Below are 27,956 nucleotides of genomic sequence, written 5' to 3'. Positions count from 1 at the left end.
AGAAGCAACACTCTTCAAAAATTTTAATTATACTATACTGCTATTCTTATTTATTAGTCACGAATTTTCGTCAGTAAATAAATACGCACGTTTAAAACAAAAACCACTTTAAAATATCTTTCACATTGACTACTTGTACGAGTTGCCTGAGGCGAAACTACGTTTGAATGAGCTCGCATAATAACATTAGTAGTGCAATGTTGAAATGCTTGCTAGTAATAAGCTGCTTCTGTTTGAGTTGATAGTTTTGTTTGTTGTTTGTGTCAAGGGTCAGAATGTAGTGGAAAAAAGCGGGCAGGAAAATGTCAAAGTCGAGAACTGTCCAGTGAACTGCACTTGCCTGTTGAAGAAAGATGGTAATTTGTTTCAGTTTTCCCTTTATTTTTGATTGGACGTTTTATAATAAGTAGTAGACTATGTTGTATAAAAATTTATTGTTTTACTGTTACTTTCTTACTCCAAGTTAGAATTTCACTAAAAACAAGCTTATGTTATTATAGAATATATATTTATACAATTTATAAGATTTTTATTTATTTATTTCAACTTATTTATTTTTTTGTTATTATTTGTTTTGATTTGTATGATAAACATAAAAACAACTTGAATGGTTTAGTAGTGTATGTATTATATGAATAGTAAAACTTTTTTCTTTTTTACCAAAGGTGGAGTTTCAGTCAAATGTGCATCTGATATTTCCCTCTCTAAAATTCCTATTTTACCTTCCAACACAACCGAATTAAGCTTGGAAAGAAACAACATCAGCACAATCACGAAAGATGAGCTGGCTGCTTACACGAAGCTCTATGACGTCAGACTTATCAGCAACGTGATAACAGTGAGCAACAAATATGAATATTATTAATTTTTAAATTTAAAAAGTTTTACTTGCACAAAGTTGTTTGTTTTTATTAAAATAATTTACAATTTTATTAACAAACATGGTTTATGAAAAGTATTCTTCAAACTATTTAAAAACTGAAACATAAGAAATTAACTAAAGTATTTCTTTGTTTAAAAAGAAACTCTCAAAGCCAATAAAGGTGGTGAATTTTTCAGTTAAAAGAATTTATAAATTAACTCTATCATATTGTTTAAACAAATACATCAGCTTTTTGATATTTTTATTTTAGATTTTTTATTTAATTTAAAACGTGCTAGGTTAATAAGACAGCTACTTTTTGTTGAATTAATAATTGAAGAAGCTTACTATTTTATTTTATTTTTTTTTACAAAACACTCGTCGAACTTCTAAAAAAATATCAATAGAAACTAGAAGTCAATGCTTTTGATAATCAAGTTAGACTGAGAAGACTCACCATAAGTAAGAACCCATTGAAAAATTTCAGCGTAAGGTCTTTGGGAAGAGCAAAAGAAAGTGTTAGGACATTAATATTGGAAGAAATTGATGCCGATGTTTTTCCTTTGTTAAACATCAAAGGAGGTATGTATAATTTATTAAGTATTATTTTTAGTTTTTTTTTATGTTTTTGAAAGTTTTGTACAATTTATTTGAATTAATTATACTTAAAACTAAAATAAAAATTTTGTATCGTTTTAACAACAAAAAATTTAAACATTATTTTAAAATTATTTAACATTCAAACAAACTGATGGTGAAATAACAACTAAGTTTGGAGCAGTAAAAAAGTACTAACTTGTTTGTGCTTTTAAGTTGCTTTAAAACATTAAATGTTTTAATTACTCACACTAGGAAATTGTTAAAACTCTTGTTGAAGACAAAATCATTGCTTTTTATTTCTCTATCGATACAAGTTTGTTGGTAATTGCGCTAAAAATAGTATATTAAGATCTAAAAAAAATAGTTCATTGCATTTGTTTCAATTAAATATATGGTTATTTTTTTGCATAAAAAAGTTTTTAATTAAAAAGTAGGGTTTAAAACTCTCAAATATAGCTTAAGCTAATAAATCAAACTTTTAACCAAGTAAATTTATTAACGTAAAAGTTTTTTTTTACTAAATTTACTTGGTGTTAAATATTAATTTTTTTTTTAATTTTTAAGTTCATATGTTAGTAATAGCTATATAACTTAGTTTTATTTTTCGCAAAAGTAATATTAGTGCTTCTTTTTGCAAAATTGTATTATATTGTTGTTATTTGTATCAAAAAATTTTACATGGTTTGTTTACTTAAAACTTAAAGACAGATTTCAATCGAAGATTTATTGATAAAGTCACTAATACGCGAAACAAAAACGTGAACAGTATTTTAAAGTTATGTTAAATAGTTTAGATAATTGACTTTTTTAAACCAAAAGCTGAATAGTAAAAACCATAAATTTCATCAGAAACAACCAGTTTGAAAGTGTTGTCGCTGCAGAGGAACAACATAAAGAAGTTCGATCCCCTCCAAGTGCCAGACTCGCTGGAAAGCTTGGATCTCTCTTGCAACAGCATATACCACTTGGACGTTGAGGAGCCTGAAAAATATTTGTTTGAAAACCTGTTATCACTGCACGTGAGGGGATGCAGGAGCGATACTTTGAAGGTTTAGTTCTCACTTATTAGTTTAGTACTTGTCAAAATAATTTAATTAAACAATACTTTTATAATTTTTGTTTTTAAGTTGAGTTGAGAGTATCAAGAAAATTTATATTTGACTCAAAATGTAAACCTTGTTTAACATAATAAACAGTCTATTTGAAAAATTAAATGCTCATTTTTACCTCGTAAAAATATTTTTGCCCACAAAGTGTTGTTATTGTTTTGATACAGTCTAGTTTATATTAAAATCTTCAAACTTTTAAATTTATAACTACGGTTTTCAAACAAAATATTTCAAGTATTGTCCAGAGTACTCAAAAATGGTTTTAAATATTTAGTATAATCGTATGCTTTACAAATCTAAAAATTTTAAACAGTGTTCTAAACATTTAAACAGAATATAAAAAGTCTACAATCAAAATTAAATAGTTTATCATTGTACAGTATTTTTTATATTTATTTTAAACAGACAAGCCTCCACACGGTAGCAAGATCGTTTTTCGACACGGTACCCAATTTGAAGCACCTTGATCTTTCTGGTAACCGAATGCAAGTGATCCCGACAAACCTTCCAAAACCGCTCGTAACACTGCACCTGCAAATGAATGAGTTTCTTGTTTATTTATTTTTTTAATATTTTAAACATAAAAGACTGTTCTTCTTGTAAAATTGCATTTACAAACGAATTACTCTTTAGAATAATATTAAATACACATTTTACTTGTTTCGTGCTTATCAGAAATAATACATTAAAATAAGTTTCCACTAAAACCATACTTTAGAATGATAAAAACTAGTTAATTCTTTTATTGAATAATAATCTTATTTTAAATGCATTAAACATATACGTTTTAAGCTTAATTTTTTTTTTTGAACGAAAGTTATCTGATTAATTGAGAAAATAATTACTGTTACAAAAAACTAAATCGAATTAATAATTTGAAAGGATAGTCAACATTAAGAAAGGGGAATGTTCCAGTGAAAGGGATATTAGAAACGACTTCATAGCGAGGATGCCATCTAGTGACGAGGGTGACGTAAATATGGATGATCTTAACGTGCCTGGTAGCTTTTTTTTATTTGGATATTAAAATAAATTAAGTTTTATAGAATATATTTGTTATGAAAAAAAGCTAGTTTATAAGAGGTACATTTAAGAATTTTTTTCTTAATAATATTTTTATGTACATACCTCTAAATCAAAAAATAATATTCCAACTTAAAAGATAAAAAACTTAATTTGTGAATTTAAGCTATCAAAACAGTCTAACAGACATAGTATTTTAGGGATAGGAGACGTAGGCAGTGAGTTATCAAATTTAGTGATGCTTGAAAAATTAGACCTCAGTGGAAATTACATTGATGTTTTGTGTCAGGACGACTTTTTGTATATGGAAAATCTAATGGTCAGTTTCTAAATAGTTGAGGCATCTTTTTTGTTTAGATAGTAACTCTATGAGTTTTGTAAATCTAAAATGCTCGTTACAACTAAATAGTGTAAGACAATGTTTTATGTAGACTTTCAATAACTTTAACTTTCAGATGCTGAATTTAAGCAACAATAACGTAGCTGACTTCAACAAAACAACATTTCCATACGTTAGATCTCTTCAAATTCTTGATCTCAGTTTAAACATGCTCACTAACTTACACATCCCAGAAAATCCAGATCTCAAAGGTTATATAACCAAATAATAAGTGTATTTTTCAATAAACGTTTAAAACTAAAACATTGTAAAAATAACGTATACTTGTTTTGAGTATGTTTTGTTTTATTTTAGAGTTATTTACCTCCTTAATAAAGTATGAGGCTTTTTTTATTGAAAATAGCTTAAATTTAATTAACTGAAACAAGTTATTGAATGATGTCATTTTTATTAAAAAATATACTCGAAGAAAACGTTGCATTCTAGTTTTATTTTATGTTTATTGACCATCAGATCCGTAAAAATTTAAGTTTGTCTTTTTTGCATAATTTTGAATCAGTTTTATATAATTTAGTTGAATTACTTTTAGTTATTGAATGATGTCATTTTTTATTAAAAAATATACTCGAAGAAAACGTTGCATTCTAGTTTTATTTTATGTTTATTGACCATCAGATCCGTAAAAATTTAAGTTTGTCTTTTTTGCATAATTTTGAATCAGTTTTATATAATTTAGTTGAATTACTTTTAGTTATTGAATGATGTCATTTTTTATTAAAAAATATACTCGAAGAAAACGTTGCATTCTAGTTTTATTTTATGTTTATTGACCATCAGATCCGTAAAAATTTAAGTTTGTCTTTTTTGCATAATTTTGAATCAGTTTTATATAATTTAGTTGAATTACTTTTAGTTATTGAATGATTTCATTTTTTATTAAAAAATATACTCGAAGAAAACGTTGCATTCTAGTTTTATTTTATGTTTATTGACCATCAGATCCGTAAAAATTTAAGTTTGTCTTTTTTGCAAAATTTTAAATCAGTTTTATATAATTTAGTTGAGTTACTTTTTGCTAGTTGATAATACCTTAAAACTTGTTTTCCATACAGTACATATATATAGTACATATTTAGTAGTTTCCGAAGTTTTAAATAAGATCTATTGAAGTAAACTTTTTGTTTAAAAAAATGTTAAGTTTATAAAAGTATTTAAGAGTAAAATTACAGCCAAAGTAAGTTGCTTAAACTTAAATACAAACTTGTTCGAAATCTTAAAGTTAAAATTCTTTATAAGTATGTACTTAGTTTTTGTTTAAAGTATAATTTGTTACTTGATAGGTTTTTATAGTATATCAATTCTTTCAAATGTTTTAATTTTTAAATGTATAATTAGTCAACTTTTGTATACTTTTAAATGTATTGCAACACAAATGTTTTTGAGCAAAGTTTTTCCTTTTCATACGTTATTCTTAATAAACATTTGATTTGAATAACAACTGTTTAGAGCTTTACGTCACGATCCAGTCAATTCAAGCTCCTTTTAAAAATAAAACTTCTCTTACAAACAATGCTTGAAACCTTTCTACAGAGTTCTACGTGCAGAGCAACAACATACAGACGGTCGAACCGTTCGACAGGAAATCGAAGAGGGGACTGGAGAGAGCCGACTTCAGCGACAACGATTTCACGTGCGACTGCGACCTGGTCAACTTCTGGGAGTTCCTCATGTTTTCCGCCTACACTTACATTCCCCATTTCGCCGGACAGTCCGGTAGGATTTGATTAGATTTTTAAAGTTTAGGTTAAATTTTAGAGTACTTTTCTGATGAGTAGTTTTTAAATACAGTACAACTGTTGTAGTGTTCGCAAATTATTAATTATTAATATACGTACCTAAAAATAGCTATCTGAAGTACAACTATACTTAAAAATAGTAGCTTGACTATTTGAACATTTTTTAAACTATAACATTTCTAAATGTATTTATCAAATTATCTAAGCTTTAGGAAAATACGACAACCTGAATTCTTATCAGTTGTGCTTTAAACTACATGTACCAATTGGTTAAAATAACTCGTTTTTTAGTTAATGTGTGTAATTAAAACATAAAGCACGATGATATATTTGTGTTAGCATATACTTTTTATCACTGTTGATGATAAAGTTTAACATTTAGTTTTATAACTTTAAACAACTATTAAAATCAAACACAGATTCATAAAAAATCATATTTTTATATTCTAACTTTTCTTATTTTACTATCCAGACAAGTCTTATTAGTAAACTTCTTTGATCAAACACGAGCTGATAAACTTTCTTGTTTTTATAAATAAAACTTTTTTCTCCAGACAAGTTCTTGTGTTCCCGGCCCTCGCGGGTGGCCGGCCAGCGTCTCAACTCCATGCGCAAGTCGACCCTCACTTGCGAGGTTGCCAAGGCGACGCTCGGCGTCCCCATATGGGTCATCGCAGTCCCCGCCGCCGCCTTCTTGCTGGTCGTCATGACAACCGTGCTGTTCTGCATCGCTAGGAAGCGCAAGGGGAAGAAAGTTTGCTGCTGCGGAGGGGCAGGGGAGGAAAAGGGTGCGCTTGAAAACAGGGACATCGATCTTGTTGCCATGGTTAGTATTGAATTTATGAATATGCATTGATTTATGAGTATTGATATTGCATCAAATTGATTTATCTATTTTTGCAAAATGTGGCTTTTTAATAGAAATGTTTTATTTTTAATTTTAATTTTTTTTTCTAAGTTTCACAAGGTATGATACACCACTAGTATTAAATAAAAGTGTATTTCATTTCAAAATAAACTAATTATTAACTTTTAATTAAATTACTTAATTAAGCAACAGTATAAGTCACTTAAGGAGTAAAACAACACAGTAATATAAAAACTTACACATTTAACTAATAGAAAATCACCTATATCGTAGAAGGATATTTTTAGTTTACTATACCAAACTTTTTTAATTTTACTTTAAAAGTCTTTTTATAACTAAAACTTAAACCAGGTTATAAAGCAGGGGTCGGCAAACTGCGGATGGCGGGCCAATTGCGGCCAGCGAAGGGTAAATGTGCGGCCCGTGAGCACGTTATTTTTTTGAATGGAATGCGGCCCGCAAAAGAAAATTTTGTGGCCCGCGAGTATGTAAATGTGGCCCGCTGAGCAAAAATATATTACAAGTTAAACTTTTCGGTAATTCGATTTAATATGATTAGTTTGGTTTTAAGTCTCTGTATAATGTTTAAAAATAATTAGAAGAAATTACTGCTTTAGTTTAAAAGTGTGAAAAATACAGATTAGCATTCTAACAGGATATTTTTCTCAGTTTCATAATAACTTCTTTTTTACAACAGCAAGTAATTATCTGAAAAAAGAGTGTAAAGAGTGCTCGGATTTAATAAACAACATATATAGTACCTATTTATTAAATAAACTAAATGCAAATGTTTTCCATTTTGTACAAAAGTAATGTACAGTAATTAACTAAAGTATCATTTCTTTATAGCTTACATATTGTTTTTCAATGTTTTTTATACCTAAGTTTCTTTTATAGATTTTTTGATTTGTAAATGTTAGTTAGTTCAAGTTTAGTTAATGCGTAGTTTTCTAACTTTGTTGTTTCTACATGTAAGATCTAAATTGTACACACACATTTAAAACAATATATATGGCATAAATAAATATAGTTTTTGTTAGGTATACATTTTCATTTTTCAAACATTTTATTTTGTCAAACTTAGTTAATTTTTATGCTTTGCATATCAATACACGCAATTGCTGTTTTTTGGAGCTACCTATTTAATATAAACTAGATTTAGGGAAGGTAAGTTTATTAAGTTTGTACATTGTTAATCAAAATAGTTCAAATTCAAGCAAATAAACAACTAAACATTGCCACACACTCAGACTATCACTTTTTGAAGACTTTAAATCTCAGGCCGACTAAGTCATTTTTAAAGTTTTTGGCTAGAATTGCTTTTTGTATACAAAAATATCAGGAATTTTTTGTTGACTCAGGCTGGCTTTTTTGCTTGAAAGATTGGCAAATTAAACTTATGATGTATGTTTTGATCAATCCACAGTGTTAGTTTGAGCTATAATATATGTTAAATTTTAAGTCTTGCAGCTAATATAAGTCAAAATACTATTTATATTATTGTGTACATTTAAGTGTGAACAATCAGTGTTGCCGAAAAACTTGAATCCCGGAAAAGCTTTGAATTTGAAAATTTATGCTTAAAAATTCTGGTAAAAAACTTGAATTTGAGAATTCTTGAAAAAACTTGGAATTTCAAACAGTTTTTACATGTAAAGTAACAAAATTTCGATTTGACACAAAAAACTTACCAAATAAATATTTTTCTATTAGAAAATATATTTAAGTAGCTACACAGTATTGTTTAATATTGTTATGTTTATTAAGACATTTTTTTCAACTTTAATTAAACTTTCTACTAAAATAAAAGAAGGAATTGTACTTTCAAAAACTTTGTTTTGGTGCATTGCACCTTTACTTGTAAAATTTCACCGACTGTTGTGCTTCATGTTGGAACTAAACCAAGAAATTTTACTAAAATGTGAAAGTTAGTAAAGACATCTCTAATAAAAATTCTCAGATGAGAAATAGTTTTTTTATCAGTGCTCTCATGTTAACAGATTTATTAAAGTCCTAATTTGATTTATGCGACTATAACCTTAATGCATTTCCTAAACACGACGTCTAGTTGTCGTTGAAGAAATAAACAAAAGCTTTTCATTACCGCCAACATAAATTCTTTACAAAAGTCTTAAATTATAAACGGTATCTCATTTTAACTAATAAATTTTGCTACTTTATAATTTGCCTTAACAAAATTTTCTGATCATTCTGTAGTTACTGAAGATAATCATGTGCTTTGTTGGAGAACTGACTTTGGTGATTTGTTTTTTTATCGTTTCTCGCAATAACTCCTAACTAACGTTTTTTTTTATTCTTGTAGTTCGTCTTATGTTTTACAATTACTATTTTTAAATGCAATATTCTTTTTTCAACTCAAGAATTTCTAAAATGCTTAATAAAAAATAAGTTTTTACACTTCGCTAATGACTCAATAGAATTTTATACTTTTGTTAAATTTGTTTAAGAATCTTAATTGTCCATTCCAGCTGACTTATTTTTTTTTTGGCATGTAATTTATTTACTGTTAATAACCTTCGTTATTTCTTTATGTTGTGAACTTATTTTAACTGGGTTGTTACACAAACAGGCTAATTTAAAAGCTTGAAAACTCAGGTGTGTGTGAAACTTTTATTTCAATCATTTAAAAAAATATTTTATTTCTCAGAATAGTTTTCATGACTGTAGTGTAGTTAACTAATTGTAATTTTTTCTTGTTTTCTTGCATTTTGTGTACTTTTTGATAATAATGATATTTTAAGTAGGTATTTAAGCTCGATTAACAACTATTTATAAGCTTTTTCAACTTTTAATAAACTTAGGCTGGTTTGATACAACTCAGACATTTTTGCTTTTTAAGTGGCAACCATGTAAAATACTAATTACTAATAATATATTTTATTAAAGTTTCGAGAATTAATTATGTTAATGAATTTGTTTTACCTTTCTGGATTACAAACATGTATTAATTTTGTTAAGTTAACTAATTAATAAATTTTCTATTGAGTGTAAATTATTTAACACGCAAAAATTCTTTTTGAAGTAAATATTCAAAGAAATATGAAAAAAAAGGGTTGATATTATAACAAATGTATAAAAGTAACCCATAAGTTGTCTTTTAAGTTAGGTTTTTATAGAGATTTAGGTTGTAAGTAAAATTACAAAAGTATTAAGTTTAGCTTATTAAGTGCTTATGAAAGTACATAATTTATTAACATTTAAGTATATTAGTCAATGTAATTTCTATTCTAATAAATATTAACTTAAATAGGCATTCTATGTATAGCTAAAAGTCATTTTATAAAATATAAAAGTAAAACCTTTCTTTAGTTTGACTAAAATTAAAACTTTACGCGAAGACTTTGAAAACTTGAAATTTGGCCCGCGACTACCAACTGCCTGCCGACCCCTGTTATAAAGTATACTTTTAGTGTCATTTAAACAACTTCCAACAACGTTGCTAATAAAAGGAATTGACTTATTATCTAAGTTATTGAAAAAGAATAAACTACGCTTTTTTTGTTAAATTCCCACAGCGTCGCAAAGTGAAGAAAGCTCGCTTTGCATAGAATTCTGATGTGTTAAAACTTTACTATTATTTTCTTATTTAAACAAAAATCACGTTGAAAAGTAATTTTTTTTAGTATTGAAACAAAATTTACTTAAAAATTTTTCCACAGCGTCGCAAAGTGAAGGAACCGGTTTATCATCTATGTTCTTTTAAAGGTATAAAAATATACTATAATTTTTTTAAACTTTCACAGCGTCGCAAAGTGAAGGAGGTGGCGATATTCTGTCACGAGCAGAACCACCAGTGGGTTTTAAACCCGGTGGTGTCCAGGTTGGAGCAGTACAGGAAGCAACTGATGCAGGATCAGCTGGTGAGCGGGGCGAAGAGGAAAGGACACACTCCGCTGAACATCAACCTGTTCACTATTGGGCAAAATATCAAGGTTTTTGTGTGGAAATTTGATGAGCATTTTTGCAGCTCTTTTTTTATGTTTTTTGAAATTGTTTTTAATTTTTATATATCTTGTAATTTGTTTAAGTTTTACTGTTGATTTGTAAACTTAATCTGTTAAAATTTATTAAAAACTTAGATAAAGTTCATAAATAATGTTAATGTTGAAATATTTCAATTGTCGTGTTTGTTATGCGATTATAATTTATTTATTTTATTGAGTATAATCTAGATTTTTTAGTCTCAAGTCTTTGACTCTTTAAAGATTATTTATATCAATCAACTATAATTCAAGCTAGCGGTAAAACCACAAACACTCAACATTAATTTTAGATTGACTTACTGCATCACTCTGTGGAAAAATATCGCAAGATTGTGTTGATAATTACTCATGAATTTCTCAATCAGGATACATGCATATATGTTACTAGCGTGAGTAATCTTTTTTTATAAAGTAAAAATTGTTTGATATTGGTTTATGTTTTATCAAAAGCGACAAAATCTTAGGTTGTTTTTCAAAATTTGGACTATGAAGTTTTGCTTTTAATAGTTTAGATTTGTAATTTCAACTTTTAATTGTATATAAATTTAAAAAGATTTCTTAAATTATTTTTTTCTTTATAAGTATTTGTTTAGAATTAAACTTTAAGGTAGCTTTTTTTTTAATTTCTTTTAGTACACAATGTAAAACTAGAGTTTATAACGTTTAAAAGTAATTTTCCGAGGACTGCTTTAAATGCGTTTAGTTTGTGATGTCATGTTTTTTCTATAAAATCCAAACACTTTTTATTAAAGATGTGGCCTGTGATCTCATATTTTAAAAAATTAAAAAACTTTTCAACTTAGGTGATAGCCGACTACATATGCAGCACTCCGAAGGACGCGGTTCTGGTTGTGTTCGCCGACTCTCTCGGGTGGGAAGACCTGCCCAAGGAGCTGAAGATTCTGGCGACCGAGAAGAATTTCGTGGAGTTTCCGGACAACCAGAGGCTGCAGGACACTTTCTGGGAAAATTTCTGCTCTCAAGTCAACAAGTACAAAATTAATTGTATATAAATATACATAAATATACATATGTATATAATATATTAACAAGTGTATAAAACAACACATCGTTTTAATCAGATAGTTTTTCAATACTACACTTAAGGGAGATGTTCTTTTTAAAATCATCTACATATACAATTTACATACTTATGTCGTGACTTTTTACAATCATAAATCACACAAGCTGATACTTTAATAAAGCTTATCTTTGAAATAAAGATAGTTATCTTTTATTTTGAAATATGTGTAAAGTTTTGCAGGTTTTTAATTTAATTTCTTTAAAAAAATACAAACATCTTTAATACTAACAACTAAGTTTAAACTAAATATTTTGTTTAAACATTTAATTTTCAGAATAACAGAAGATGAAGAAGTTTATAATACGAGGAATACATCATCAGGGTTAGAATTTTTTACGTTATTGTTTCAAAATATTTGTGTTTTTAATTTTAATTCATTTAGCATAAGCTAGATCTTAATGTAACTCATAATATAAAAAATTCATGTAAAAATAAATTAAATGATACTTTTATTATCAATTTAGAATAAAACTAATCACTTAGTTTAATGCTTTTGTACTTTAATTAATCAATATAAAGTTTTTTAAAGAAAAATGTTTACTTTAGTTGTTTGCTTACTTGATGATTATAAAAAAACTTACTATATATGTTCAAGATTAAGTCTTCGTAAAGTTTTGTTTAACTTTAAAAATTTTTAATCTAAAGCAGTTGAAAGTGATTTTTGTTTTGCTTAAAGTTCTAAAAAAAATAACATTCGGAGTTAAACATATACTTTACTTATGGTCAGTAAAGTAGCACCATTTTAAATTTTGATTTTGAACATGTTTTCATCAACAGAGGTGTCATGAGTAAGGAAAGAGCTGCGAGATTGAAAAGACTCGGAATTACTGCAAACGGACAAATTAGCACAAGCATTAAAGATGCAGTTGAACAAGTAAGAACTTATTAATACAATTTTTATCAAAGCATTTGCTTTGTTACGTCAATGATTTGAAATTAATCGTTAAAATTTAACTCAACTTAAAGTTTAGTGACTAAACTTTAGTCAATCCTTGTCTTGGTTTAACTTCTAAGTTTAGCATACTTAAAAGTTTGCAAAAACATTGGTTTACAATTTTCGAAAATCTCTTTAAAGACAATTTTTGCAATCAAGGGAGTTAAATAGTAAGGCAACACAAACTAAACCGATAATTAGTAAAAGGGCGATATAATGTTATGCTAAGGGGGCGTTTATAAAAATGAATTCGGAAAAACCTTGATTTTTATAGTTTGTTAACAATGCGTACTACAAAATTGTGATTCTGAGCATAATATCGTGTTTAAACAAGTAAACTTTTCGACATTTTATTCTAATATTTAAACTTTTAAACAGGCTCAACAACAAGGATTGGATGTAGCAAATTCAAACTCTCCCTACAAACCTTTCGGAAGCAGAAAATCTTCAAAAAATGTCTCAATCAACGATAGGGCTTCTGTGAGTGCCTTAAGCTTTGAAAATGTATTCTAGATGATTATACAACAGTTAACCGTTATTGCTTACACTTATAGCTTCAGTTTTTATATATTTAAAAGTTTAAGGGGTTTAAAAAAAGAAACTAATGGAAATAAAATTGATGAAGTATATAATTAAAAAACATTCTGTCCCATACTTCTATAGATAAATTTTTCGATTAAATCCAAACTGATGCTTTGACAGATAATAAATTTTAAGTATAAAGTAAAAGAACATTTTGATACAAATATCCAGGTGAAAGAGTTCGTTCCGCTTGAACGAAGAGCGACGAAGCGAAGCGTGTACGAGCTTGAAAGCGACGAGGAAACTTTCCCGCCAAAATCAACAAGTTTCCCGCCAAAATCAATGTCGCTGTCGGCAAAAACCGTAAGCAAGCGAATCGAGGAACAAGCCAGAAGAACTAGAAGGGAAATGGAACAGAGGTAAGAAAATTTGAGAAGATCTTAATTTTATTTATGTTATGTGAAACAGAGATGAGTGAACTTTTAGAGATTTTCAAAAATTAAATATTAAAGTAGACTTACAAAGCATACAATGTATAAAACTGTACTATAACTTATTATCATTTTTCCGCCTTTTGTTGGGGAACTTGAGTTTTAGATTTAAAACAAAACTCAATGTTTATGAGTTAAAGTAACCGTTAAAAAAAATTTAATGATTCTTTAAATTTATAGAACCATTAGTAGGAATTATTAAGTTTAACAGGAACTTAAAACTCATTCAAATGAATAAATAGAAACTTATTGTTTTAAAGCGTTAAAATGTTAAAAAATACAACATAATGCTATTGGTAGAATAAAAATAGCAGAAGATAGCCTTATGCAGTGACTTCAAACTTTCAGTAAAGTTTTAAAATCAATTCATAAATCTCAATCAATTTATTTTGTTTGTTAAACACAACATAATTAACCCAATGATACACTGAAACTATAAAGCGCATACTACCCGTAGTGAAAATAAACTTTATTATTTTAAAGGTCAAAAAATAATTCTCACTCTCTACTGCCCCCAACCGCCGTCGACGACGATGACGTCATATCCGTCTACTCCAATCAGGGCGACGGTCGCCGTGACAACCTGCCCAAGAACTTCAGGCCGCGCGGAAGGGACATAAAGCAGCGCCCCCTGCCGCAAACCCCCCTCGAACGGAGCCTTAGCAGGGGCAGGAACTCGGGGCGAGCCTTCGACCCGGTGATCAGGAGGTCCCCGGAAGAAAACCTGCACGGTGTCCATCGCCATGGTAACGAGAGTAGACGCGGGAGTCGCCACAGCAACTACTCGTTCGGATCCCGCCACCCCTCAAAAGGAAGATAAAGAAAATTTTGTTTCTTTTCAAACAAAATTTAATGGCCTTTATTTATTGCGCCCTTCTTAAGACATTCAACTTTTATCTATTTATTAGTAAGCGGAGTAAAATATGTCAAGTTATTACAACCCTCAAAAAATAAAAGTTATAAAATTTAATTATATTTGTAATCCCTGGTTCTTGTTGACTTTAAACTTTGTGCTTTTTTAGAAAGTTTTGCTTCTACTTTTTTGCTTCTATACAATCTTTTTATTATTATTTTTATTTAAACTTTGATGATTTATTTTTAAATTGGTTCTTAAAGTAAACTATACGTAGATATTGTTTCTTTTTAACTACTTTTGCACAACTTAGAAAAAATTGAGCAATTTATGAGATTTTAAGTACTTTAATTTATCTCCTTTAGTTTCCTTTTAATCTTATCTGTTTTCTATAATTAAAAAAACATAGTTATAAGTTTAATGAAAAAGTTACTCCTGAGCAATATTCAGAACTAGTAAGTAGTATTGTGCAATAAGTGTTTTTTTTTTTTGCAAAAATTTAAAATTTTAATGTTCAGTTTTTTAATGTATAAGTAAGGTCATATGAAACTAAATACCTAAAGAATAAGTTTAAAAATCAACAACAAACACTATAACTATAAAATCTTTTTACTTTTACTTATACTTATTTAAAAAAAAATATTTCACAACCTAGTGCATTACGTCTTATAAATAATTTTAAATAACTTTTATTTCCAATAAAAAAAATCTTGATTTATACTTTTATTTCATAAACCAAATACTTCTCCTTAGTTTTTTTTATTTTTTAAATTCGCTATACGTAAATAAAAACCTATTAATTAATTATTGCAAGTAATGTTATAACTTAATGAATTTCAATTATCAATTTTTATTAACACATTAAAAAAAATGTATTTGCTTGAAAAACAACGTAAAAATTAACACTTTTTTTTGTGTTTACACAAAGCATTTTTTTTATCGTCTTAAACATAACAACACTAGTTTATATTTGATCTTTTTAACTAAAAAATTAACTACTTTTTAGTAAGAAAATTCATGATTTAGAATCTAATAAATATTAAAATGATCATTTGATATTACACGTATATAGTACATAAAAATTTGCTGTAGTTATAATTTGCGTTATTTTGATTATTAAGCGATGAATAAGCTAAGAGAAGTTTTCAAAAAGTAAATTCGAAACAAACTTAAGTTATTTGATAATAAGTGGTATTAAACAGCTGAAAGTATTAAGTTTTAAAATTAAAAATTAGAATCATTTTAATTAATTTACTTTTTGTAATAACTTACAATAACTGATATCAAAAAAAAATTTAATCGTTATAAAACCAAATTAATTTGAAAGTCAAATATTCCAATATACTTGCATTATAAAATGCTTTGCTAAAGTTGTAGCTGTAAACTTTATGATTTTAACAAAAAAAAAACTGACAACAATGCGAGTCCATTTAATTAAGAAGTTTCTTTTATTTTTTAAAAACGATAAAATACATTTGAGTTACTGCAGTGTACAAATAAATTTTACTTTCTTCAAAATCCTTTTAAAACCAAACGCCCTTTATGACGTCATACCGCCATGCATCTTTCTCGTTAAACACGGTGATTTTGTTTTCGATCAAGACAATTTTTACGGTAAAAAACGACTTGGAACACTTTATAAATCTCGCACTGTTTCGAAGCGTGGTCTCCGATCACAAAAAGCGTTTTTCTCGTCGCGACCAATCTGTGAAAAATTCTCGCTTTGACCATGGCGGGCATTTTCGACTACGAATCGGCTGCGTGATTGTACGCCTCAACCGAGTTCAGAGGCTTGCTACCGTTTGAGTGCATTCCTCCCGACACTACGATTCTTCCTTCAAACACGGCGCTTGAAAAAGACATTCTGGCCGTTTTCATTCCGCAAACTTCCGTCAAATTTTAACGTTCTACGTCAAACTGCAAGCACGTGTTCAAGCATTGAAAGTCTGTTCCACGCCAGCCAAGCACAAAAATGTCGCTCATGAACGCGCAAACGCCAAAAAATGTCCGGTTATAAGCCATTTTTCCGACCGTAACTGTTATCAACAGTCGAGTATCTAAAAACTGGTGGCGCGACTTCATCATATAGTATGTGCAAAAACCTAGTGAAAATGTATATGTCTTCCTTTATCGTAACTAACACGAATTGGTTACTTTTTGTATTTAACGGTAAACTGGGTTTGACATTTGTTAAAGTGTCACTATCAATCAACTTTAAATTCATGCTTCTTTTCTTGATAGGAAAGCAAACTAAAATGTCGCTTTTATTTTGGCCACAATATCTACAAATGTAATATTTGTGATTTTTTTTCTTATAGACACCTCCTTTTAGACCGTTATTATCAAAATTTCAAAACTTTCAATTATTTGAATGCATTCTTCACTCTTAAGTAAAGACGAGTCTTTAGTAATGACACTACTCAAGGCGGATTTAGACAGCAGCGGGAACCTTACGTTCAAAAAAAAATCTTTGGCATATTTGCTTCTAACTTCATAAATAAAGTTCAACCAAGATACTGCTGCCTTAAAAACTTCAATTTCTGTGTCTATTTTAAAGCTTGAGCTGGCCAAAATCCTTTTCACTTGATCAACATGCAACTCTGTGAAGCCGTTGGTTTCAGCTACCATTGAAAAGCATCTCTCCATTAAGGCTAGCGTTGACTTGGCAGTGTTTACTAATCTATACTGACTACTAATCTGGTAACATTTAACAACATTTTCTATCCCAACTTTCTTACCTATCTTTTCAGTAATTTTCATTTCTAGATCTTAGCTGAGTGAAACGTTGTTTAATATAACAAAAGCAGGTAATAAACTTTCATCAACACAACGGTACCTATCTGTAAATAAAAAAAATAATTAAATGATCATTTTTCACTAAAAACTAAGTTTACTGTAACCTTTGTCATAAACGATTTTAAAATATTGTTAAAACATTATAAGCTTACTATAACTTTTTATGTTCTCTTTAAACAAAAATTAGTTGATTTACACAAAGCCAGTTGTAACTGTTTGTACTTTGGCATGTACCAAATATTTTGTTTGTTGTATTGGTATATGCAAAAAACGATCAAATAAACGGTTTAATTATTTAAATTAATTGATACTTTTAAGTATAAATACAACATGTTTACTTTCTCAAAGCTTTGAAAAAAATCATGTATGAATGATTCTAAAACTAACTAACCTTTTGTACAACATGCATTTAATATTTCTAAAATATCAACATCAGTGCGTAACAGAGTTTCTTTTTTTTATTAATTTACAATTGGGATAATTTCCTCATATAATAGCTAACTAAACAAAAAGTATTTTAGCTTATTAAAGACTAAGGTTGTATGTATAATTTCTAAGATGTTCAAAAAGTATTCTAAGCGTTTTTTGTTGATATTTAGCTATTAGAGGATATAGACTATAAAAAAACTCATTTTTCTCAGTACTACGTTTTTAAACGTAGGATCAAATACTCCACTCATTTAATACAACTTACAAAAACTGCAAGAGCTGAGAAAAATTGTCAAAAAAATTAAAATGACTTAACTACTGTAATAAATATATATATAAAACTTAATCAATAAACGATTAGTGTATTTTATGTTTTATAACCTATATAAGACTTAAATTCATTTAATTTTTACAAGTAAGAACCTAAACTCAGAAGTAAGATTTTTTTTAAATATATATAAATCGAAATTTGTTTTTAGGTATACTGAGTTGTTCGTAGTTAAAGCAATATCAAAATTGAAAATCAATATAAACTTAATAAATACAATTTCAATCATATTTAAAGTTTTTTTTATTGTATATTGAGCTTTAACTTTATTAAGTAACAAAAAAAAGGTGTATATGTTTTATAAAAATAATATTTGATAGCTATCTCTTCTACATGTGATAACTATGCTGGCTCATTATGTTAACTTACATTATTGTTAGATAAATTAGGATTTCTCGTTGATAACAAATTTTATTAAACATCTTAGTAAAGTTAACTAACATGATGTTCTAAAATCTAAAAAGGTTGAATGTGTCTAAACCAGGGTTTCCCAAAGTGGACGATATCGCCCCCTGGGGGCACATTTTAGTAAAGGAGCGAAAGGGGCGATAACTAGTAAGGGCGCGAATGGGGGGGGGGGCGATTTATAATTTTTGGCAGTCATAAAGTTTTTACTTTCTATCTTGTTTGTTTAATAATTTTAGCTTGCCATTAAATATCTGACTCTGAGTTAAAACTTTAACAATGTAAAATCACAATCATGTTCAAGAAATCTACACAATGTATTGAACATGGACATTTAGCTTCTTAATATATGTCTCTCATAGTTGCTAAACAAGGACTGCCTCATACCATTGGGGAAAAAACGTTCTGGAACAAGTCATTCATTATAAAAACACCAGTAATGTTTTACGTTCTATTCCTCTAAGCAGCAACACTGTAAAAAAGTATTATATATGAAATATCTGATGTGTTGAACAAAACATAGTTCGAAGAATGTACAATGTTTTTATTTCGATGCAGGTTGACGAGTGAGATACCGGAGAACAAATGACGTTTTCTTGTTTGCGTGCCTTAGTAGTTGATGATACAACATACGAAAAACTAGAACTCTCCCAACTAATGGAAACGCATAGCACAGGAAGGCTTGTGTTTGAAAAATTAAAAATATTTTGAAGTAAATAAAATACCTTCAAAACATATTACAAGAATTGCAACAGATGGTGCTTCGTCTATGATAGGAAAGTATCGTGACACATATAATAAAAAGTTAAACCCTGATATATTTACTATTCGTTGCGGTATACATCGCCTACAAATAGTGGTAAAAATTTTGAGCGTCCGTTTAAAAGACTCATTAAACTTTTTTATACAAGCTGTCAACAATATAAAAAGGCATGCCTTACAAAGTCGTTTGTTTAAACATCTGTGCAATGACAATGATGAGGTTTTTGATAAGTTGATTTTGCATATAGAAGTAAATGAGTATCAAAAAGAAACTGTATATAAAATTGTTTTAGTTGTTTTTAATTCAGTTAATGATCTTTTTTTTGAAAAGTATAAAGTATTGGCAAACAATTTTGTTTAAAGAAAAATAGACATCGGTTACATGTCAGACTTATATCAACAACCTGAACAAAACTTTACAAGGTAAAAAATTAAATCTTGTAAAAGTCAAAAGTAAGATAACCGGTTTCAGAAACCAACTTAGAACTGTATAGAAAAAGTTTCAAAAATAATCAGTTTTCATAGTTTACAAGTTTGGAAAACTTAAGACTTTAAATAAGTGAAGGTAAAGTAGAAGTGTTTTCATCTCATCTGGAACAGCTAAAATAAGATATTAATAAACGGTTTACTGACGTTTTTCAATTAAACGTCCCGAAGTGGATTATGGATCCCTTCGAAGCAGACCTTTTGAAGTAAACGTTGACTTAGAGGAAACTTTCTCAGCCTTACAAACTGACCTTGAACTTAAAGTAAATTTTTTCAAAAAACAATACAAAAGCTTTTTGACTCAACAAAACTAAGGCAAAAGTATCCAATAATTTTGAAGGAAGTTAGATTGTTGTTTATAGATTTTCCTTCCAATTATGTTGATGAAGAGCTTTCAGTTCAGTTAACAACATCTCGAGCAAAAGACATAATCTAGAAATTCGTAAAGGAGATGACTTGAGGCCTTATTTGACTGATTTAGAACCAGATATAGAAAAACTTGAGATATAGAAAAACAAACGATGTTTATTTGACACTGTTGTTTATCACTTGTTTAATCTGTATTAGTAAAAAAATCTTGTAAACCATTAAATTTTTTATTTCAAAAAAAGTTTTTTTGACATTTAAAAAGTATAGATTTGAGGTCACTATTTGAAATGACTTTAACTATTTCACTAAAAAGATTCTTAAAGTCAGTTTTTTTTTTCTGACTTGATTTATAATTGTTTAAAAATCTGTTTATTAAGAAATTTGTAAGCTATTAGTACAACTGTTTTTTGTTTTATACTTATTCAAAATATTTTTACAATTAAAATGTGTTGTTTATTTTAATATTTCATTTTTAGCTTTTTATTTTTACTATTACCTCTAATACATCATTATAGGTTAATATCTAGAAAACAAATTTATTTTTGAACAGAATTAAATAAGCCTTCGAAAAAACTGCTACAGTTACAAAAATAAATAATCTAATAAAAAAAAATTTATTGCTGACAAAATGAACTGTAAAACCATAATTTTTATTTTTTTTAGTTTAAATAAAGAAAATAAAATATTGTTAGGATTAGGTTTAGTTTTTAAAAGGTTATTCAAAGTCAGAAACTGGTTCATGGTTAACTAATACGAAATATATAGTTTACAAAAGTAAGTATTATATTTTTAACTTTACAACTAACTTGCTTAAATTATCTTTTAGCATTGAAATTAATACTTTTTCTGCATTAACAGAAGCTATTGATCAAACCACTTTTCATGTAAGATAATCAGCTAGTTAGTAAAACTTCGTAAAACTTGATCAGCAATGATGTTTTAATATTTATTTCATTATATGAAAAAAAAACTGTTTATTCTTTAGTAGTTTTTTAATCTATGGTTAAAAAGTTTTGAGTATTCCTATTTATAATTAATTTAATTATATTGTGCGACTTAAATAATTTACTGTGCATATTTTTACTAAATGTACGAAATTCGTTCAATAAGATATTATTATAATGCCAGGTTTCAATTAAGAATGTAGATGGGTAACGTACGGTCCAGATTCAGTCAAATTTCGGCCCGCTAAGTAAATTGAAAACTACTTGTGCAAAACAAATAAAATTAACCTTTTTGATACTTAATAATTTGAAATACGCTTTCAATTTGGTTTTCAGTTCACAATAGTACTTCCTAGATGACAATCTAAGTAAATCAATTTATAACAATTATTCTCGAGTTTTTTTTTATTCTTATATATTAGCTTTTTTAAATTATGCAGCCCGCAAGTACACTTTTTAACAAGTCGACACTAGAAAGGATTTTTTAGTAAAAATGACTTGCTGACTACAAAAGTTGTCCACAACTAAGCTAAAGATTTCTTTAAAGTTACGAATCTGCAAAAAAAAAAAAGAATAAAGTGTATTGATGTCATAGGGGGAATAGAGTAATTTCAACTACCTTTAATTTTATATATTGTAACTTGTTTTAAATCAAACAATCAAAGTTCTAGACTTTAATGTCTTTAAGGAGATTTTTATCTATATTTATCTTATCTGTTTACTAGAAACCAAACAATGTTTCACTCCTTTATATATAGAAGTGAAACATTGTTTTGTTAGAAATAGACTGTTAAAATAAATATAGTTTTAATTTTATATGATAGTGTGCAGTTTTCTTTTAAATTTAAAAATAATTGAATCTTGAAGTATAATGAACAACTGAATACAAGGCAATTTGTACTGCTCTTGACCCCCTATAATTCTTTATGTGTTGCAACTTTCATGAACCTTCAAAACCTATCATTAAAATAAAAATATTAATTAAGAATTTAATATTAATAGTGTACTGATAGGCCTAAAATATATAGCTTTAAAAACAGTTTCCCCAATTCAGAAAACATTTGCAAAAATTGTTACAGTAGACTACAGCTTAAGTACGTAAATTGAACCCGACCAAAAAGTGCGTACTTAGCACGGGTAGTGCGTACTTTTTGACGACATAGTACATATAATATGAAATTTAGTTGTTTGTTTTCTTTCTTACAACTAGCCACATATTTTGTTTTGTTAGAGGGAAAGTACCAAACTACATTGTGTTTATTAAACATTTTCAAAACAATAATGTGTGTACATTTAAATTAAATTAAGACTTAACTATGTTGTATTTGTAGGTTTTTTTTAACTTTGTCATCTAGATTTATTTATTTTATAGCATTACAGCTCAAATATCATTATTCTTTTCACTTTTCTGCAATCACTACATAAGTATTTATTTTATTAACATTTAATAACAAGACTGTCACAGTCTCAGGCCACTTAGACAACTCAAGATTACTCACTCTAGTTTTAAAGTTGTGAAAGTCTCAGGCTAACTCAGCAGGTTGGCCATTCTACCTGGAAACATAAAATAATCTAGAAAAACTTGATGATTGAAAATTTAGGCAAAAAAACTGGAATTTCTTACAAGTTCTAATATAACATCCTTAATATTGATAAATTAATTGTATATATAACGGCACAGTTAAAAATGTAGATTGAATTGTATTTTTAAAACTTTTATTTATCTAGTTTCGTAAATTAAAAATAAAATAAATTAATTGCAAAGTAAATTAAAAATCATTTAAAAATTAAAAATTAAATTAAATTAAAAAATTGAAATGATATTACAAAGCTGAATAATCGAAACGAAAGCGAGTTTTTCGCACAAATATTTACGTTTCTGTAGATTTGTAGAAACGTACCAAGCTACGTGCCTTAGTAAGTTAGCTGAATTACAACAGCTTAAAAAATTAATTTATGTTGGAGACATAGATCACGATACACTATCTGATTTGCTTTTTAAATTTATACTTAATATGATTTTGACCGTTTACGTTTTTAGTAACTACGTTACCGTAAGATTTTTTTAGTCGCATTTTTTTACACAATTATAGTTTGTTTTTAAAGTTTTACTGAACTGTAAAAAGAAACAAACATATTAATTTTTTTATCACTTTTAATATAAAAAACTTACTTTATCTATTAGTACTTTAATTAGTACTTTATTTTGCTAAATTTTCACTAAGACACTTTTGCACGGGCCACTTTTGCACAAAGGGTCACTTTTGCACGAGGGGAAACTTTTGCACGGCGTCACTTTTGCACGGTCGTCACTTAAGCACGATAGGACACTATTGCACAGCATCATTTTTACACGGTCGTCACTTTAGCACGAGGGGACACATTTGCACAGCGTCACTTTTGCACGAGGGAAACTTTTGCACGAGGGGACACTTTTGCACGGCGACTCTTTTGCACGAGGAGACAACTTTCTACGGCGACATTTTTTCACGATGACAATTTATTACGGCAACATTGTTGCACAACGATACTTTTGCACGGAGGGTCACTTGTGCACGAGGGCACACTTTTACACGGCGACTGTTTTGCATAACGATATTTTTGCACAACGTCACTTTTTTATGATGAAATTTTTGCATAGCGGCATTTTAGCACTATTATTTTTTCGCACGGAACATCAATTTTGAAACTTAAAACTATAATTTTATAACATACCTATATTAAAGGCTAAAAATGAAAGAAAATAACTAATACAAAAATTATTGTTTAAAAGTTACAAACAGGCTTCAATTTTTTTTATCAATCCTTAAAAAAATTTAATTTAATACGTTTAAATATATAATTTTTTTATAGTACATTTTTATATGTAATAAAAAAACGCACGCAATCGAGTTAGGTTTTTCCAGAACATAAATACAAAACAATTTAATGCTTTGTAGATTTAAGCTTAATATAGCACCTGCTTTTTCAGTATTGCATACGGAAAACAATTTCACAATAATATCAGATTATGATAAAGCCTTAATTTATATAAGGCCTTTACGAATTTAATAAATTAATGAAAGCAAATTTTTTAATTTGTTGATAAAAACAGTCTATAAGTGCAAATTACTTTATAAGCAATGATAAAATAATTAAATTTATCAATTAATTGAAAGATAAAATAGTACGAACACCAGATAATATTCCTTCGTATTTTATTACACGTACTACTTATTCTATAACTTTTTAAATATATCACTAATCTTTTATTGTTCTATGGCAAAAACAATGGAAAATTTCATTTGCAATACCAACACACAAAAAAGATAGCAAATACAATCCTTCAAATAGCAGAAAATATTCTTTGACAAATCGCTTTGGCAGAATCTTTCAATATATAATTTATATAAAAATAATTGATCATCTTATTTTTTTAACAACCTTATATTCCTCGAACAATATAGTTTTCTCCCTAACTGAATGTTCTGTTTTCAATCACTATATCGCTAACACTCTTGGTTGATATCTTTTTTAAGCAATATGTCTACTAAGTTGTCTATACAGAGTAAAAGCTTTTGACTCTGTCTCTCCATTTGAAAAAAAAAATACAAAATTTATAGCTGTCTGATTAGTTAGATAAAAGAGTTTCTAAATGATATAGTTCAGAAGTTGATGTTAGCAGTAACAATAGCCTCTTCGCAGATGACAAAAACATGTTTTACCAATCGAATACAACTTTACAATACTCATTAGATATAATTTACGATTAGCTTTAGTAAATCAACCTAAACTAAAACTCTAGTAAATGTCAAGTTCTAAATATTAATAAAAACACTCTACTATCTGATAAACCAAACTAATATACCGTATTAGTCTTAAACCGCTGCAATATTCAATAATGAGGCTTGGCAGAACTCTTTTTTTTATCGGTCAGTTGAAATATGGAACAAACTTCCAAATGAATTAGTTTCTCGGAAAAGTCTTAAAGAATTTCGATTTAATTTGTAAAAAAAATCTAATTTATATTTATGTTAGTAAAACTAATAAGTAATTTTTATCAACCGTCGATTTCATTTTAAGACTTAGCTTAGTTTATAGTTTAGTTTTATTAGCAGCACCTTTACTCTATTAATGATAATTAATTTTTCAATGTATATAATGATTATCCATCTGGCCAGTCTATTGTTAATGTCCTTGGAGCGTTAGGTTTTTATTTTTGTCGTTAGTCACTGTATTTAAATATTTGATGGTGATCGTTCTACATCAAAACGTAAATAGTATAATTTTGTGGATAAAAGTCTGCTTTTGATGTTAACCTATAAATTTTATATCAAATATGTTTTTATATTTACTTTAATAAATAAACTATTTATGTTAATTTTATTTTTTCTTTATGTGTCTTTTAGTCTAAGTGGTCTAGGTTTTGATGCCTAGGTCCATCGTATTAACAATAAACTTGTAACCGTATACTTAAATATATTAAAAGGCATATTTGTTGATTATTATATTGAAATTCAAAACAAACTAGAACAATTCACTTACACTTAAGTAATTTTTTTATCCTAGTTTCTTAATAAACAAAATTTTCTGTCCCTGGTATGAATCTTTTATAGATAATTTTATTTTTTCTTTTCGTTAGTTTGTTACTAACATTAACTTATTGCTTTTTAAGATTTTAAATCTTTCATTTTTAGCCTTTAATATAGGTATGTTATTAAACTTTAGTTTTCATTTTTTTTATGTTACAAATTTGGTACTAGCTAAAAAACTTTTAATCGGCCTGCATGCAAAGTTGATGTTCCGTGCGAAAAAGTCATCGTGCCAAAATATCGCTATGCAAAAGTTTCATAGTAAAAATATGGCGTTGTGCAACAATGCTGCCGTAAAAAATTGTCATAGTGAAAAAGTGTCGCCGTGCAAAAGAGTCTCCTTGTGCAAAAATAAAGCCGTGCAAAAATGTCCACTCGTGCAAATGTGTACCCTCGTGCTAAAGTGACGCTCGTGCAAAACTGACACCTACCCATTTTCAAAAGCTTCCCTTTGATCGTTTTAATCATTTTTAGTATGAATAATGGTGACAACCTTAAATTTGTATTTACTACAGGTTAATATAATACCAAGTTTACCCTATTTCATTATAAGAGTTCATAATTTTTCAAATATATCACAAAAGTATTTGAATAACAATAAAGTATTTTATTAAAGTGTTTACACATTAATTATGGTTAAAAGATTACTTTGGTGGTTTTTTTTTGTACAAACAAGTATGAATTTATTTTATCTAATTAAACAAGATTAGTAAAATTTTCAAAGAAAGCAACTTATTTATTACGCAAAAAACACACTTAACCATAAACATATGAAAAAGTTATTGAATATACAAATACTAAATAAAAGTGACCATTAAATGTGTTTGAAGCTCTGTTTTTATAGAGAGGTATTGGTAATTAATATAAAAATATTAATTTAACGTTATCAAGCAATTTAATTAGTCGATATTTTATAAGGACAGCTTTCTAAATTGCACGAAGGGATAAAATTGCACGAAGACACTTTTGCACGAGCAGACAATTTTGCACAGGTTGAATTTTTTTTATAAGTTTTTTATTAACTTTATTTTTCTTCTTTATTTTTTTTGTTATTATCACTGTTATCCCTAACCCATGCTCTCAGTCAGTAAGTTATTTTTCTTTTTATTATGTAAATTTTTTAGTTTTTTATTTAACTATCACTGTTACCCTCGGTCAGACACTTTTTTTGTTGAATTATTTTTTAGTATTTCTTTTCGTTTATTTTTACATTTTTTTCTGTATTTTTTTTACTCTCGTGAAAAACTGACCCTTGGTGCTAAATCGTCTTCGTGCAATTTGACTTCGTTCAAATTTGGCTTCGTTCAAATTTGGCTTCGTGCAATTTTGTACTCATGCAATTAAGACCCGTTCCCATTTTATTAAGACTTAAGTATATTTGTAATTCTAAAACTTAAACTTACAGTTTTGTTCAAACTAGGTCGGCCCTTTATGTTTAGTTAAAACTCAATCAAAATAATACAACGAGTAAAAGTAAAACTATGAATTTTTTTTTGTGTGACTAAAAATAGGCTGTAAATTTTTAAAATGTGACTTAAACTGGGGACTAAAACTCGTTTTTTAGACCGCGAGCACCAACTAGGTGCCTGCCGACCCCTGTTCTTCAAATTTACAGTTTAAATAGTTTAGATAAATCAATAATTACCTTAAAAATAAACGAAAATTATCCAGCTAGTTGTATATTACATGTTTATGCCAAATATCAATTATTACAATCTTTATGCCGATTATTGACGTCATAGACATTTTGTTTTGATTCAAGCTATATACTTGTAAATTACTAACTCATCTTTCATTCTTGATCGAATTTTATGGAAGTAAGACGAAAAGTTTTGAATTAACAATGAATAAAACTATTTTACTTTTTAGTTGCAAATTTTATTTATTTACAACAAAAAAAAAAATCCAACAATAATAATTCTAAAAGCTTCTCGTTAATTAAGTGATAGCTTTATTAGATACTGTGAATTATAAATTTATAACAGAAGTTAAAATTTTATTGTTTACTTGGGTTTTTATTTTTGTTACGTAACTATTTGACAAATTACTTCCTTTATTTATTTGATAATGGTACGCTTTTATCAAATTAATTTAAACAATTTCAATGGAAAACAGTATAAAGAGTTTTTAAATATAATCATATATAGAAAAAATTGTTAAATTAAATTTGATATAAAAGAGAAATACAGCTACTAATTAAAAATAAATTAGTATAATTTAGCTTGATAATGTTATGATAAAAGGCTTATTTTAAACAAATTATTGTTTAGAACAAAAGTTTATTTACACAAATTGAAAACAAAGAAAGCAGAAAATTAAGCAATTTGACGAATATAACGTTCCGAATGCCTTACATAGAAATATTTTGAAAACTGTAGCG

The 27,956-nt window shown here is 27.8% G+C and overlaps 1 protein-coding gene across 1 annotated transcript; it reads left to right on the top strand.

Moving 5' to 3' along the window:
• The first annotated feature begins 205 nt into the window (after positions 1–205).
• Positions 206–15,063, top strand: LOC145831403 (toll-like receptor 2). The gene is made up of 18 exons (XM_082938656.1): positions 206–356; positions 666–838; positions 1,270–1,444; positions 2,312–2,511; positions 2,977–3,116; positions 3,454–3,572; positions 3,795–3,913; positions 4,050–4,185; positions 5,525–5,707; positions 6,285–6,556; positions 10,363–10,551; positions 10,893–10,991; positions 11,406–11,593; positions 11,961–12,008; positions 12,464–12,560; positions 12,999–13,100; positions 13,374–13,561; positions 14,117–15,063. The coding sequence occupies exons 1-18, from the start codon at positions 206–208 to the stop codon at positions 14,451–14,453; spliced, it is 2,916 nt and encodes a 971-aa protein (XP_082794782.1). The 3' UTR covers positions 14,454–15,063.
• Positions 15,064–27,956: the final 12,893 nt, after the last annotated feature.

This window comes from Thalia democratica, chromosome 3 (genome assembly GCF_965202585.1).
Source record: "Thalia democratica chromosome 3, ktThaDemo2.hap1.1, whole genome shotgun sequence".
Taxonomy (NCBI): domain Eukaryota; kingdom Metazoa; phylum Chordata; class Thaliacea; order Salpida; family Salpidae; genus Thalia; species Thalia democratica.
The sequence above is the reverse complement of the archived record's forward strand: the minus strand, read 5'-3'. Positions and strand labels throughout refer to the sequence as shown.

Coding starts and splice junctions, on each gene's coding strand:
- LOC145831403 (XM_082938656.1), top strand. CDS start 206: ATGCTTGCTAGTAATAAGCTGCTTCTGTTTGAGTTGATAGTTTTGTTT. Junction 357..665: donor TTGCCTGTTGAAGAAAGATG/GTAATTTGTTTC, acceptor TTTTTACCAAAG/GTGGAGTTTCAGTCAAATGT. Junction 3,914..4,049: donor TGTATATGGAAAATCTAATG/GTCAGTTTCTAA, acceptor TTTAACTTTCAG/ATGCTGAATTTAAGCAACAA.